The sequence below is a fragment of the Python bivittatus genome, unplaced genomic scaffold (genome assembly GCF_059951505.1).
Source record: "Python bivittatus isolate LINGU-HERP-01145 unplaced genomic scaffold, Pbiv_v1 ctg000700_np1212, whole genome shotgun sequence".
NCBI lineage: Eukaryota > Metazoa > Chordata > Lepidosauria > Squamata > Pythonidae > Python > Python bivittatus.
In genome coordinates, this window is record NW_028277098.1 from 15,265,876 (window position 1) to 15,282,442 (window position 16,567).

At 38.9% G+C, this 16,567-nt stretch overlaps 1 protein-coding gene across 3 annotated transcripts in view; it reads right to left on the reverse strand.

Moving 5' to 3' along the window:
• LOC112542377 (complement factor H-related protein 5-like) overlaps window positions 1-14,853 on the reverse strand; it is a 35,272-nt gene extending 20,419 nt beyond the window's left edge. The window contains exons 1-5 of one of the 3 annotated variants that reach the window (XM_088153850.1): window positions 14,501-14,853; window positions 11,553-11,732; window positions 10,059-10,241; window positions 4,292-4,468; window positions 1,755-1,928 (exon numbers count right to left, since the gene is read on the reverse strand). In XM_088153850.1, the coding sequence (XP_088009976.1) occupies window positions 1,755-1,928; window positions 4,292-4,468; window positions 10,059-10,241; window positions 11,553-11,732; window positions 14,501-14,564 (778 nt within the window). In that variant the 5' untranslated portion in view covers window positions 14,565-14,853. Of the gene's footprint in view, window positions 1-1,754; window positions 1,929-4,291; window positions 4,469-10,058; window positions 10,245-11,552; window positions 11,733-14,500 lie in introns of all 3 variants that reach the window. The other 2 variants (XM_088153849.1, XM_088153851.1) reach the window with 2 other exon arrangements.
• Between the last annotated feature and the right edge of the window lie 1,714 nt (window positions 14,854-16,567).

Sequence of the window (16,567 nt, forward strand, 5' to 3'; positions counted from 1 at the left end):
AACTTGAATCATTGTGTATTTAACTTGCATTTTGCTACAATAGGCTCATTTCTTAATTATGGGCTGTCTTTAAACCAGGTGTTCTTAACCCAGGGTACCTGTAAATGTTTTAAATAAATAAAATAAAAATAAACCAATCAAAATTCTTTTGCTCTGGTAGCCTTTAATCAGATGCAGATATTTTTATGTAGTTAAATGGTTGGTGCATGAATTTGGGGATAAAGCGAAATACTACTCATTTAGGTGGAATTTCCATAGTTTAGTACTTTGGTAGAGCTGCCCTCAAGCAATTCTCATTTAGCTCAAAAGCATAAGAAGACAAAGGAAAGAATATGAAGTTTGGGAAAGAGGTATGTGAATATTTACCCACAGTAGTAGGATAGTTCCAGGAAAAAAAAAAATGGAACTTGGTAATAAATAATCCCAACCTTATTTTCTCTCTTTCTTTCAGAAAAAAAATTGAAAATATTCTGGTGTCCTTACAGATGAAAAGGTTCTTGGGGAGCTGATTAAGAAGAGATATAGAAACAGTTTCCCATGAATCTCATCCCAAGGCTTTTAGCTCCAAACTGCTAAGAGAAACAGGCTTGATTGTAGCAAGATCCAGCATTTGGGAATGCACAATTCCTTCTCTACCCCTAGTTTTCTCAAAGTTAATGCTAACTTAATGCTAAATGAATTTATCATGCCTTTTCTGTTCCTTTCCTTCTTATCCCCGTTAATTATCCTTGCCTTCAGGAGAGAAATACTCAACTTTAGTCTTGGTCTGATGATTTGGAAGGACAAGAAATTTAAAAATCCACTCTAAGTAATCATTGATGACTGAAGACTTTAAGTAACAACTTAATGAAGCTTATGAATTCTATACCTGAAACCCATTCTGAATTTAGCATTTTCAAATTGTAGTTTTCAAGAAAAAGTGGTAACTAATAGCATGTTGTATTATTTATTTGCTTAGACACATTGTATACTGCTTTTCTCAAGACAGCTTGCAATAAGAAATAAAATATCAATGGTTAAATAGCATAAAAAGAGTTAAAATTACTATTACCCAATTCAGTTCTTCTTTAGGCCTCCCTAAAGAAGAATTTCTTAACTCTTTTTTGGAGAAGTAGAAATCATGGGGGGACTGGATGAACTCTCGATGGAGATGGAGCACAGCTTTGTGGAATAATTCATTACATTTCTGATTAGTAATACATAAAATGGTGTGCTGGTTAAGACTGCAATAAAGATGGATCAATTGATTGATAATACAATGTTGTGTTCCTTGTCAATACAGGGGAACTGCAATTTCTTTCTTTCTTCAATAATACATTTCTTTAAGTCTAATAAAAATCTGTATTGATGAGTGTCAAAATACTGTTTGCATTAGATTTGTAATTCTGCTGACTTCTTTTTGGGCTTGGATACATTAAAAGTACATTCAAAAGCGCAATGAATATAATGAAAAAGAAACAGTCCCATTGCCTCCAAAGGATGAACAACTGAAAAACAATTAATATTACTGATCATATTAACATTTTCTATTCAGTTTAAGAATACAATGCTTTTGTATATTGGATAATTCCTGAAGGTGTGACAGACCCATTCAATGCATATCATTAAGAGAAATCTATTTACTGGCCAGCAGTTAGCTTTCCTCACACATTGTAGAAAACAGAATGTATTTTGTATATTTTTAAAAACCTGCCCCTCACCTCCCTCCTTCTCTTCTCAGATGCAGACATAATTCTTAAATTGCCCATATTTACCTTTACAGATTGGAGGCTGTGGAGACCATCCGAAGTGATAGCATTGTGAAGACTCAGGCCCAACTCTTGTGAATCCTCTAAGACATTTAAAATGCACCACCATTTTGTGCTGAAATTTATCCAATCTTGGATCAATCCTGACATTATCCAGAACTGGAGGTTCACATTCTATTGCTAAACAAATGTTGAATAAAATAGAATAAGATTATTTCAGAATGAAACTGCTTGCCAAAACCTTTGAGGCATTTATATATACAAATAAGCATTGTGTTGTATTCCTTAACTGCTGTATGAGTTCTATTTTCCTCTGACTTTCTCAGTATAAATAAATTTAAATCCTAACTAGATGAATTCTGACTCAGATATCGATCCTTCCTCATTCTCAAGAAAAAGGCATAATCTGGATTGTTAAATCATCCCTTTGAGCCCATGGAGGTTTTGAGTACGGTCCCTTGCCCTAAGCTCCATCTCTTCCCTAAAACTGCCTTCTCCTCCTGTCATCCATGGTGTGGCCACCACTGACTTTCTCCAAAGGAGGAGGGTATGGGGTAACCAAGATCGCCAAAATCAAACTTGCAGGCACTCCAGTATAGAGCATTTCCAATCATATCACAGTTTCATTTGGATGGTCAGCTGGCCATGATTGCAAATTTCTGTGCCTTAACAGGACTCTTTCTAGGGCGATAGAAATGAAAGAGTTCTTTATATATTTCCCATTTATACATGAGAGCTATTTGACCAACTGAGGTGAACAGCTAGCACCCTGTAGATTTGAATTGCAGCTGTGTATCCTTCTAATTCTCAGGTTTGCGGTTCTTTCAAGATGATAACTCAGGAGTTGCATCAACATTTTATTATCAGTTATCAAACTTGGATCCAAAGATGTACAAGTAATCTTTGTTTAGCAACCTCAATTGGTTCTGACAAAATGGTTGCTAAGTGACATGATCGCTAAGCAAATCACGTGACAGAGAGAGAGAGACAGGGAGAGAGAGAGACGCTGTAAAGATTGCTGGTTGTTGCTATCTCATTAGATAAAGTTCTTGCAGCAATCCCAGCATTATTCTCACTCCAGCATGCGTTGCTGTCAGTTGCAGAAATCTGGGTGTAAGTGTGCACATTGGTTGCAAAATGGGTTTTTTACTATAATTTATTACTGTCATATTTGTGAATGGTTGCTATCCGAGGCAGTTGCTAAATGAGGACTACCTGTATTAGGATAAGAAAGATACAGAAAGAGAAATGCAATCCTCCCCAAAGCAGATTCTTAACTTTGTAGGGATGGTAGGCACTTGTACAATTTTGAGAAAGGGTCAAAGAGACCTTGTACAAAACTGGTCTTTCATGCTGAAATCCAGAGGGAGATGATGGAAAACCTGGGACCATGAAGGAAGCCCATCTGTTCTACGCCTTAAGAAATATCAGAAACATCAAATGTATATTGGAAATCTGAACAACAATTAGGGACATTTTATCATGCTTGGTGGACGTGTAAAAAAGCTAGAAAATGTTGGAATCAAATACATACACTGGTTCGAAGGATTTTAAAGATTAATATGCATCTGAGGCCAGAAGTCTTCCTCTTGGGGCTGATGGACAAACAGTTGGAAAAAAAATAATGGAACTTTGTTTTTTTTATATGATAACTGCAGCAAGATTATTGTATGCACGAGGATCTTTCCATTGCAATACCTACAATGGAGGAATGGTTGGGGAAGATGATGGAACTTGCTGAGATGGCCAAATTGACTCCTTTGATTAAAGACAATATCTACATGTATTGCTGCCTGAAAACCCTTTATGGGCTTTTTGCATAAAACAAGAAAAAATGAGCTTACAATTTATGTGACGAGCGTTTTGTTTTTCAGCTTATTGACAAGCCTGACACTGGCTGGGGCTGAGAGGGAGTGACTGACCCAAGGTCACCCAGCTGTTTTTTTGTGCCATGGGGAGACTAGAAACTAGGCCTCCCCACACTTAGTCCAATACCTTAACCACTACACAATCTTGGCTCCGCCGGATATAGACTATGAATGGATGATTATAACGAAATATAATCTAAAAAAAACTATATGCACACACATACATTTTACACATTCACATACCTGTATGAGCTATCTATCTATCTATCTATCAATCTATCTTAATTAATTAATTAAATTAAGAAAGGCTTTTTAATGAAAACTGTTGGAAGACAGATTCCAGTTATGATTCAGTATGTTCTGCCAGCTTCCGATAGCATTTTTTTTTTCACTGTGAATATACAATGAACAAATTGTTACTGAGGGAATTATAATTAATCATTACCAATTGTTGGAAGTAAAAACTGGAGAAAATTCAATATGTGAGTAGCTATCTTGAACTGTTCTAAATATTTTAATTTGTATGTGCGAGTCCAGTTTCTGGAAGTTAATTTAAAATTAGTGGTAATTATATCTAAGTGTGAATGTAACATGATGGAAATCATCAGTAACAACATTCCTGATGAACTGATTTAGGCAACTGTATTATTAAAATATTGTATTTTATTAACTTACGCAGACATCCAGGAGTTGGCTCCCATCCCTTCTCCCTGCACACAATGGTATCACCAATGGTATTTTTAATGGTTTCAAGCCCCTCTTTACATTCATAGTGAAGTTCATCCCCAGATAAGAAAACAGACTTTGTTGTGTTGAGGATAAAAGCATCTGCGAGTGGCTTTGAGCACATCTCTGAGGAATCAAAGAGTGGATATTATTACTGTCCCATTGTTCTTTTCTCATCATTCCAGGCTCAAAAATTCTCACCTCTTAGTGACCTCTTAAGTGTAGTGTGAGAGGAAAAATGCAAGTAGCCTAAAACTTATTTTGATATAGATATATGTTGCAAAATCACATTTAATAATAAAAGCAAGGGCTAGATTGGAAATGACCTGTGGGGCACTGACAGGAAATAATACTTGCAAAACCAGAGCAAGCTATTAAATAAGCAGACTTGTTGATGGGAACAGATGTGACAGGGACAAAGGGACTGGGAAAGTGTGATGTAATTAGCTCTGGGGACGTTATGACAATCCAAAGAGTCATGATTGTGGTTTGTGGTTTTAAAGGATAAAAAGGATTGCAATTTGGGGGTCTGCACCCACATGGTCAGGCTGTCCCAGTGACGGCCTGCTCCTGTTCGTCCGCATTGCAATGTGTATCTAAGTAAGTACCTTGTATGTTATTGATTGCACTTTACTTTCCTGTTGAACTAACTTTCAATAAAGCTCTTAGAAGAACTTAGAACTTTGAGGTGACTTGTTTTATGGTATGTCTGTCTCCCGAGTTTAGTGAGGGTTTTTTCCCTGACAGTAGGCACATGCATGAAGTAATTGGTGAGTCGCTATAAATAAGCTGTTGCTGCTTCACGCTAGTGATTTTGGCAAACATGGCCAAAGTCACTTTGCTTTTCAACTGGGCCTGGAGCTTACAAGAGACAACTTGGTCTTGTCGACTGCTCCACTGCCCCTTTCATGATTCTAGCATCTCTGGGCATATCCACAGGGCCATACTGAGCATCTGATGAACAAGTTGATTTTATATTTGAGTTTCCTTATGTATCATGATGCTCAACATTCTGCTTTTGAAACCTTTCCACACAGAATATAGGCCAATTTTATTTATTTATTTATTTATTTATTTATTTATTTATTTATTTATTTATTAAATTTAGGTGGCCACCCATCTCATATGGGCAGCTAACAATTAAAATAAAAACAGGGTAAAAACACAGCCAATGATAAGAAACACAAATAACATAAGACAGCATAAAACGGCAGCTGAGAATAATCAAACACAGCACAAACAATACAACCAAACAATCGGCTCACCCACACTATCAGGGGCCCAGGCTTCAAGTTTTTAAGGCCAGCAAGGTTGGGGCAAGTCTGCTCTCAGGGGGGATGCTATTCCAAAGGGCAGGTGCCAAGGCAGAGAAGGCACTCCTCCTGGGTCCCACTAGACAACACTCTCTTGTGGATGGGACCCAGAACATGCCTCTCCTGCCAGATCTAACAGGACAGGTAGACACCACTGGGGACAGATTGTCCCATAAGTAACCGAGCCCTAAGCCATGAAGGGCTTTTAAGGTAACCACCTGCATCTTAAATTGTACCTGGAAGCATACTGGCAGCCAATGTAGCAGGCAGAACAGAGGTGTCACATGTGCCAAGCAACTGGCACCCATAATTGCTCACACTGCCTTATTTTGCACCAGCTGAAGCTTCCAAATACTCTTCAAGGGCAGCCCCTTGTAGACCGCATTGCAATAATTCAATCAGGAGGTGACTAAGGTATGAGTGATGTGAGCAGGCCCTCTTGGTCCAGGAACAGACACAAGTGGTACACAATACAAAGCTGTACAAAGGCCCTCCTGGCCAGAGCTGCCACCTACTCTTCAAGCAGGAGCTGTGAGTCCAGCAGCACCCCCAGATTGCACAGAGGATCTATCTGGTGCAACCCCATCCAGAACAAGAGATGGAAAGTCCCCAGAACCAGGAGGTCTAAAACCCAGATCCACTCAGTCTTCCTAGGGTTGAACTGAAGCCAGTTGTTCCCCATCCAGACCTCTACAGCCTTCGGACACTGAGACAGTACCTCCCTAGCATCACTCAGGCAGCCCATGGTAGAGATATATAATGGTATCATCTGCGTACTGATGATACCTCACCCCAAACTGAGGGATGATCCCACCCAGTCACTGATGTTAAACAGGAGAAAAGGCAGCACTGAGCCCTGCAGCACGCCACAAAGCAGGGGCCACAGGCTGGACCTCTCCTCCTCTATCAATACCAGCTGGAACCGGCCCCCCAGAGGCCTTCCTCTGAGAACCAGCCCCACAGTGGAGCTCCCCATCCCCAATTCCTGGAGCTTGTCCAGAAGGATACCATGATCAAGCTGCTGAGAAATCAAGAAGAATAAGGACAGACACACCATCCCTGTCCGGCTCATGTCAGAGTTTATCCGAGAGTGTGATCAATGTTGTCTTAGTCCCATACCCAGGCTTGAATCCTGACTGAAAGGGTCCAGATAATTCGCTTCTTCCAGAGTCCTTTGAAGCTGTTGCACAACTGTCTTCTCCACAAACTTCCTCAAAAAGGGAAGGTTGGAAACTGAATGAAAATTCTCCATTTATGGGTCTAGTTATGCCCTCTTGAGGAGGGGGCAGACCACCACCTCCTTGAGAGAAGGTGGAATCACCCCCTCTCTCAAAGAAGAATTAACCATCACCAAGACCCATCTACATGTCACCTCCCAGAAGGCCTTAGCCAACCAGAAGGGACATGGATCTAATACATAGGCTGAACTGAACTCCTCCATAACTCATCCATAAATGAAGGAGAGTTCCAGGACCCCCAGGTGGGGAGAGGCCACTTGGGCATGATCAAGAGCCATTGCCACCCTCTCAATTACATATTAGGTCCGTCTAGCACTTTAGATACAAAGGCAAAATGCTGCTTTGCTTGGACTCCTTAATGCAGATGCACATTTCTTCAAGATAGTGCTGCAGCTGTTAAGAACTGTTATGCAATCCTGAGAGAAGACATGGCTGCTTTAAGGCATTGAAGACAGGTGCAGCATGAGCACCCTGCATGTCCCAAAGCAATCTGAAGCGACTCTCACCCCTGTTATAACTTGTGTAGAAAATCATAAATGTTCAACCTCAGAGTTTTTCTTGCAATATTGAGTGTGTAAGAAGATGAATCCCTCCTTGTAAATGCCCAGCCCAGCCCAAACTATAGGCATCTTTTAGTGTTGCAATTTGCAATGATAACATTTTTCCTAATGCCTAAAGCAAAACATTGCTAAAACTTTTGTTCACCATCCTTCATTTACTGAGCCTATATTGCAAAGTTCTTCTTGGTACAGTTAAATTGAAAATCTTTCTGAATCTGATAGGAAACTACCTGAATTATCCAGTATTCAATATTATTTCTTACATTCTTATAATCATGACAGAACCTTTAATTTCTAGCAAAATCACAATACAGTGAACTGACTGTAAGAATTTTCTATGATATTCTAGAATGTTCTAAATATTATAGAACTTTAGAAAGTTCTATAATGGGTTTGGTTTCTTATGGTTGTTCTCTATCTGAAGTTCTTGTTTAGAAATGTAATAGGACGACAGTGGATCAGACCTAGATTTTACCATAGTCCATTTAAAATGGATTATCTTCCTCTGCTGAAATCTACTAACAAGTACAGCCAAATGCCAACAAAGGCCTGACAAATGCAGGCATGTCTCTGAGATGATGCTTTCAATTCAGGTGACCTTGTACTGAGCTTCTTCCATGGTTCAAAGGATTTTTGCTGGGTATGATCAAAACAACATCTGTCCCCTGAAATAACTGTTTTGTTAGTATATCATTGCTGGAATGCTAATAAGACTTGTGAGTTGCCCATCTGCCAAATTCCTAGAAAAATACTGAAATTGTAGATGGAATGGTAGATTGTTGCTTAAGTGAAAGGCAAATAAAGACTTCATTCAATCCTCCTTTAAGAAAGGTGGTGGTAGAGAGCTTGGAGAACTGAAGGAGAGAGTAGTAGATAGAACAAGGTAGTTTATAGACAGGATAGCTGTCAGATGATGGAAGATCAGAAGGAAAGGAAAAAGAGATAATCACCATGCGTTTTTTTATCCGAAAAATACAAGAGAAACAGCAGGAGGCAACATATGTCCTATAAATGAGCACAAGGTTTGACACCTATAAACACAAACCACTTATATCCATATAATTTGTTCATACTCTGTTATTGTTAAAAGAATTTTGGTCCTCCAAGTAAATGAGAGACATAGTAATAAGGCCCCCGTGCCTAAGATACCATGTTATCAGAAGATGAGGTGGTAAAAAAGAGGGTGATGTCAGTATAAGAACTCTTAGGTTTATCATTTGGATTAGAAGTAAAATTATTAAACTGCATTTATCCCCAAAATAAAGTTAGAAGAAACTATATTATTTCTGACTAAATAAACCTGGCTTTGCCACCCAGTTTGTTGAAAAAGTCAGAGCTAATGGAGTGGCAGCCCCCCCCAAAATACTTCACACACCCTGAAAAGCTCTGTGCTCAAAATTAGGAGTAGCTTTTTCCATTTTCCCTCTGAACATTAACATGACTATTGTATAACTCTGTGTTTTACTGTGAATTACTTTGTGAGAAATTTGTGATAACTGCAGAACATTAATAAACTGCTCTCTAAAATAAGCTATGGATTGTGACCACACACAATCTCCTTCATTTAGCTTTCAAAACCCCCAAAGTTTCCCTGCTAACGTCTAGTGGCTGAATAATGAGCACATGATTTCCTGCTAATTTTCAGTGGGAAATAAGCTACAATGATGAATTAAGTTCCTACAGCCTGAATGCAGTTTTAATCTTAACACATACACACGTACCAATGTGGAAAAGAGGCTAAGTATCCCATCCAGTGGTGTTATGTCCCTGTCATAACCCTTGCAACCCTCAGATACCAACAGAGATATTAGACATTGTAGTTTAAAGCTGCCAAAAGATCATATGCTCCTGGTCTAAATGGAACTGGATTTCTAGCAGGACATTTAGGAGCATCTCATAGACTTCACATTTCTGAAGGGCTTACTGGGAAATGAAAGCAATTCAAAAGCATTTAGAGGAAATTAGATTTGGTCTTAATACTTGTAATATGGAAATAAATTAAATGAAACTGTAGGATGATATGACTCTGTATGCTTAAACCTCTGACCTCAATGTTGTAATTAAGAACCTAGGTTGCTTCTTCTTCCTCCCTTCGAATCTCTTCTATTTTGCCATTTCTCCTTTGGATTGTAATCTTGAGGTTGAAGACAAACCAGAATATATGGTCTCCTGGTACTTAGTGACTGTTTTATGCCATGTTTCATTACAGCCCCACCTGGATTTGGAGGCATCAGATTTTCATAATCTCACCATGTTCTGGAACAGAAAGAGGATCTATAGACAGAACTGCATGTTTTCCATTCTTATTTTCAGTGTCTTCTGTGTTGCAGTGTTTGCTCTTTGGAAAATTGTAAAGAATATGTAAATTCTACAGCCTGTTCTATTCAAAATAAAAATGTGCAAATTTTAAGCTGCAAGTCATTTCTTCAAGTCCTGGTCAAGTACCCTACATATGAGTGTCCAGTGTTTCTGCAGAGTTTCTAAAGGGATACAGGTTACAAATGGATATTATATCAAACTATTCTTAAACTTCACTTATTAAGTTTTCCATGTCTTTGTGCCAGTCAGTTTCAATCTATCTTCCAGTGGAATTATGTCGACTTACTGATACACTTTGGCTCTGGGTTCCAGCCCTCTGCCAGGCACCATGTCTCTCCCTCACTCTTTCCTTCTGGAGTTACGTAGTCATCATGACAGTTATATCTTGCTTTCTCATTGAGCTGAAAACTCTGTTGCCTCTGAACAAAAAACCCATGAAGCAGAGAAACCTTCTTGCAGGTACTTTGAACTGCTAATGGAAAAAAGAAAGACATTAGTAGAAACTGTGAGCTCTTCTGCATGCCCTTTAACCATGGTGCAAAGATGCCTCACTCACAGTGGTATGAAATTGTATTATATCCACCCAATTCTAAGCAGAAACATAGCCAACCTGTTTAATATTATAGCTGAACTATTAAAATGTTCATCGTTCCTCACACCAAGTTTGAGGGCCGATGTGTGACTGAGGTTGCTTTGACTTGCTGTACTTTTAAACTTTCGTGAAGGAAAACAGCTTTTGAAAAGGAAGTATTGGCATGACCTGTTTATCAACTACTTTGATATTGCTTATTTTGGAGATCTGTTGCCTAATTTAAGTCATATCCTGGTGGTAAAGGAGATCTTTAGAGCATTTTGGAAACCTGCTGCAAAATAATGTGAGCAAGTTTCAGCTGTTTAGCTACCTTTTACAACTATACACTAGCTTTTTTTCTGGAGTGACTAATGGCCTTTTCCCTCTAGTTTGCTTGCCTCTCTTGGGCTAATATGCTCTTTTGGTGCAATCAGCTTTTAAGAAACAACCTTTTTTAAAGATTCATTTTTGTACCAAGCTAGGTTGGCTGAATCTCTGTTCAGTATCTTTCGATATGTTACCTGTCAACAACTTCTGAGCAACATACTGTATGTTTCAAGAAAGCTTTAGGATTTGTACTTGTAGAGCAGTTATAATAAATTATGTTTTGCCTTTTCCTTTCCCTCTCTAAAGCTATTCATTTCATACTTAACATTCAACATTTCCAGCTGTTTAGTAACTTCTACCCTGTTGTTTCCTCTGTTCAAAATGTGTAGGGAACATTAAGTTCACCAACCTATGATTTGTATCTATGTTTACATTAGGCCTATTCATTTGCTAAGAGAAAGGAATACTGGCCAAGTTAGTTTTTTTTTCTGCAACAAGTGTACCAATCTGTCTGTGAAAAAGGAACAGTACTGTATATCCCTCTTCATTTAACAAGCAGCTTTGTTGAAACACATTTCTTGCAGGCTTACCGCATATCTAGAAAAAATCTTTTCAAGGAGAACATGTGGAAATGCAGTGATACAATCTTGCCTGTTCACCATTTGCAACACCACCTCCTCCTATCATGTCTGCCCAGTATCCTGTTGCAACTAAATAGACACTTTAGATACAGTATGTGCAAATTCTGCTAAAATGTCCTGGGTGAGATACGTCCCTTAGGCAGAAAATTGGAAATTCATGTAAAATAATGTTAAAAAATAAATTTGTACAGAGAAGATCAGTCCTCCTGTAATCATAGTAATGCATGTCAGTTCTGCTTACCAACACATTTTGGTGAAGGCGACCACCCATTCCTTGTGCATTCAACCACCTTTTCTGCATTATCTGGTTCAAAATTAAATCCATGGTCACATTGAATTCGAATTAGATCCCCATCTTGATATATAGTTCTTTGAGGTCGGAAAGAACCATTAGATATTCCAGGAGGGTTGCATGTAATTTCTAGAGAAAATAAATCATATATTTCATATTTTTAAAAAGCTTGTGCTCATATCAAATTATCAGTATTGCTTCCTATTAGCACAGAACACAATACCACTATTATTTTTAATATATATATAGCCTGTGAGATCATTTTATAAAGCAGGAATGTCTACTAATGGGTCCTCACTAATTTAAAGCTGGCAGTTGATATTTACAATAAAAGTTACTGTGAAATTAGCCATCTTGATTAAAAGTATTTTTAGTACATTTGCATTTATTTGGAAGATTGCAGATAAATTCAGCAACTTGTTATATTCATTCTTCAACTTGGTTTTGAATTGAAATGTAAAGATCCCATACAATAACCCCATACTAGGTATTAGGTCCTGCTGAATTCAAGTGAATTATATTCTAACAGGAGTGCACAGCAGGGGCAGAGAACGACATCTCTTCCAGATGCCAAATCTAGCCCCACATGCTCCAGTGGGCCAGATGATACCAAGGGGTGGGAGGTATCATGGGGAAATCCTGATCCCAGACAGAGTGGATTATCCATCATCCATCATCCATTTCTCCTTGTAGATGAATACTACATTGCCTCCCTCTTGCCTTAGAAGATCTACCATGCGCTTCTTCTAAGGGGAATAGACCCATCAAAAACACAATGATTGGAGCCACTCTGTACCTGCCCTGACTGGGACAGCTTCTAGGAACTATGGGATGCATCACCACGTAAAACCCACACAAATGATTTAGTTAGAAATGAGCTTTGTCTTCCCAACTGGAGAAAGTGCAGAGATCTCCTAGAATAATGGGTCAGCTCCTCCATCAGGCAAAGTGCATTGAGTGCCCATGGCGATGAGAAGGTGATAGTAGGTTATAGTAGGCTCATGGACCAAAGGTTCCTCATTCTGAGTGTATCAGGTTGAGTTGGTATGTGGAAGTCCTATAGGGTGGCATTTTCCAAACACAGAGCCAATATCCATGAAACATTGTTGATCATACTATTTTTTCAGCAATGCGATATTCCAGTAACAGAGCACTTTACCCAGCTTTATCCTCTTTTGGAAGACAGTCTTAGGAGGCTTGATTTGGACTGGATTTCAAATAAGCCAGTACAGTATGAGAAGAAGCATACCCTAAAATCTGACAGCCTCAAATTTCCACAATCCAGAGGAAGTGATACAGAATCTGAAAAGGTTCTTCCAGGGCTCAAACAGCTCTGTTCTCTGTATATTTCCCTTTGGTTTGTGCTGTCAGATTTGGCCGACACGGCACGGCTAGGAACTTGCTCATCCGCGCTTATTCAGTTTCACCACCCAAGCGCTAGCAAAGGAAAAGGGGAAGTGGGAAACCACGAACTGATTAATGGACCAGCTGGCGCCATTTAACTAAATCGCAAGCGGATACTTTGTGTCAACACCAATTTGCCTTGGGTGCTGTAGACAAAGGGGAGAGAGAGTACCATTTTTAGAGGTAAAGCAATCAGCACGTGATTGGGAACTCCCGGCTTTGCACGCAGCAGAAAGACCCAACAAATACAACAACAACGCCATCAATAGAAAGCAATCAGAACACAAAAGAACTGCACTGAATCTGCCATTTGAGTAAAGGGGGGATTACTGTGGGTAATCTGTAACCAAGCAACAGGGGCTAAGCGCAGGAACGGGGAACTATAAATTGTACTGTAAAATGTGCCAAGCCAATCCTGGCTTTGTCTGTACTTACTTACATTACGCTTGAGTAAACTTCTTTACTGAACACAAGTGTCACAAGAGTTTCTGTGAGACGAACGGGGTAAACCTTACACATGCTTAGTCCAAATTATAGTCCATAGTCATTTCCAACAAAATAACTCTTACATGATAGACTCTTAGACCACCCTAGGCAGGTGGGGCAGAAGTCTCTTTCCCTTGTCCAGAAGGAATGTTCATAATGAATTCTTATTAGAAGAACTTCACTTATAGCTGCTGGGAGATGTCACTTCCACACTGTTTATTTCCATGTTGAGTTTTTTTTTTATAGAAAACTTTAAAAAACAAATATTTCAATGGCATAAGATAGTCCTTGCTTACTGACCATTCATTCAGTGACCTTTCTAAGTTACGACGGTGGTGAAAAAGGAGATTTATGACCGTTCCTTGAAGTTAAAGCTATTGCAGCATCCTGCAGTCATGTGATCATCATTTGCAACCTTCATAGCCAGCTTCCAACAAGCAAGTCAATGGGGAAGCCAGCACGAAATCACAAGTCATGGTCACATGATCTTGTGCTTAATGACCATAGCCAGAACTGCCATCATAAATCAGCATAGTCACATGACATTTCACTTTACAACTGCTTGATTAACAATGGAGTTGTCAGTCCCAATTGCAGTTGGTAAATGAGGACTACCTGTACAAAGCAAATGTTTGCATCAGTTTTAGGTACCATTGTTCAAGTAAGGTTTATTAACAGCTTGGATATTATCATATCTAGTTCCTTAGTTAAGTGAAGCAAAGTCTCTCAAATTTGATATGAATTCACAAAGCTGATGGAAATGTTTAATAATCTCATCAAATTATAATCTCACCAAGTAATGCAAAATGTGATCAGGAATTTGGAATTATACATCTGTGATACTCTTGAAATATCTGCCATTACAAATTGCCAGAAAGCCACACATTTTTAGAGAAAAATAAAAAATGGAATACATTCATCCTGTTACCAAATAACTGTTCCTTTAATGAATGCAGCAGAAACCACTTCCCTTAGTAACCCCTTGATTTCTCTTCTTCTTAACTTACCATTTTGAAAAGAGCAACTTGGGCAGAGAAGAAAAGCAGCAACCAAGAGCAGCCAGGTCTTCATAGCTCTTCGGGCAATATCCGAAGCACAAAACCTCCGTTCAGCAGCTTTGCTATCTGAGCTGATTTCTCCCAGCAATGATCCCGTCCTCCCTTTTTGTTTGTTTGGGGGTTTTTTTCCCCTTTGGTTGTGTTTTGTTTTGTTTGAGGGTGAAGTATTTGAGGATGAAGTATTACTGGAATAAGGACATGGTCTTGATAGCCAAGTGAAGACTCCACAGTAGCTTTGGTTTGCAATGGCAACAGCAAACAAATAAAGCAACAGTTCAGCCTTTCAGGTAGTGCTTCCAACTCTTCAGAAAGAAAGATGACCACCTTCATTCCAAGACTGATAAATGTTTAACCATCCCAAGGTCTTCAGTACCAGAGCTAACAGCAAAATTATTTGTAGTCAATAAATCCTGTCTATGGCTTTGAAAATGTTAGCTGCAGACTCTCCCTGTATTCCACCCACTCTGCTTCTGAGACCCTTTTCTGCTGCAGGTGCTACTGCGGGACAAGTACTAGACCAAAGAAAAATTTGTCTTTACTAAGAAGTTGCCTTTCATTAATGGTAAGAGTTCTGAACTTTTTCGTTTGGCACTTTGCTAAGATCAAATTAGGAAGCCTAACTGTTGTGATGGTTATCATCATTGCTGTTGTAATTGCTGCTGTTGTCGTCATCATCATCATCATCATCATCACCATCATCACCATCACAACATTAACTCTGAAACAAAGATGTTCTTCAAGCAAGTAACCTGCAATTGTTTCAATCTAAAAGTCAGATTCCAAGTTCAAGGATTCTGAAAAGATTAAATCGCAAAGTAACTAAAACTTCAGCAGGGGGAATCATCTCTCAACAGAGAAAACGAATCCTGCCATTAGACACAGTGTTAGTGAAAAATTCGTCGCAATCCAAACAGTCTTCTCATTCTTCCAAGTCTTAACACTGTATTACATTTGATATCTGACATACCTATTTTGCAGGTATTATGTCAATAGTTATAGGAACCACACACTTGCAGATATCTGCTACATTCCTTAAATTTTTACAATCTTCAGCCAAATGTAGTTAACCATTACCCAATCATATGAGGGAGATTGTACACTTTGGCAGGTGTGTGTGTGTGTGTTTTCAGATTCTGCTGATGTTGAATTGGGTTGCACTTCTGCAATTATCCAAAAGGTCAAAATACTGTCAACCCTCAGGGGCTAGAAGAACAGAAAAATTGCCTATCAGAAGGATACAGAATCTACCCTTCTCCCCTTCTTCACCAGGAAAACTCCCTTTTACAATTGCTTCTACAGACAATATTGTGTCACAATTTTATCAGTTTGAAATAATTTTCTCTGAAATTCAAAAGTCTCACTTTTTGTGTAGCCCTGTATAAGAAGGCTTCCTTGCTGCCAACTCCATCTAACATTTCTGAAGAAAACAGTATGTATATTATCTACCATATACAATTTGAATTGAGCCAAAAACATCCCCTCATATTTTTTTTAGTGCAAACAGTGTTTTGCTCTCCCAGCACCTGTAGAGAGCTGAGGGAATGGCCTTGAAGGACAAGAAGAAGAGACACTACCAACGCAGCAGTCAGATAAGAGGAACCTGAGGGGAGGCCAAGAAAGTGACTTGAGAAAATGTCCTAGACAAGCCCCTCCATAGTTCACATAAAGATAAAAGGAGGGAGAGGGAAGCACATGCAGATTTGTAAGATTTTGTAACTGTAGCTGGTACAATAAATGTAGTACTGACCTACATGACATTGGTTTCTTAGTCTGGTGTGCTGCTCCCTTAAAAGGCTATAAAAATAGGTACTGACAATATGATACTGACACAGCAGCTATGCCATCATAAAATTTGTACATATCTGGTAGTACAATATTTGTCTAATGGGATCTCATTGCAGGGGTTTCTCAATTTTAGCACCCATCTTCTATTCATAATGGTTCAAATGCCGTCACTTTTTGAAGAATCCTCTATTGATAGGATTTAAGTTGTCAACAATGGATATAAGAGAAGCT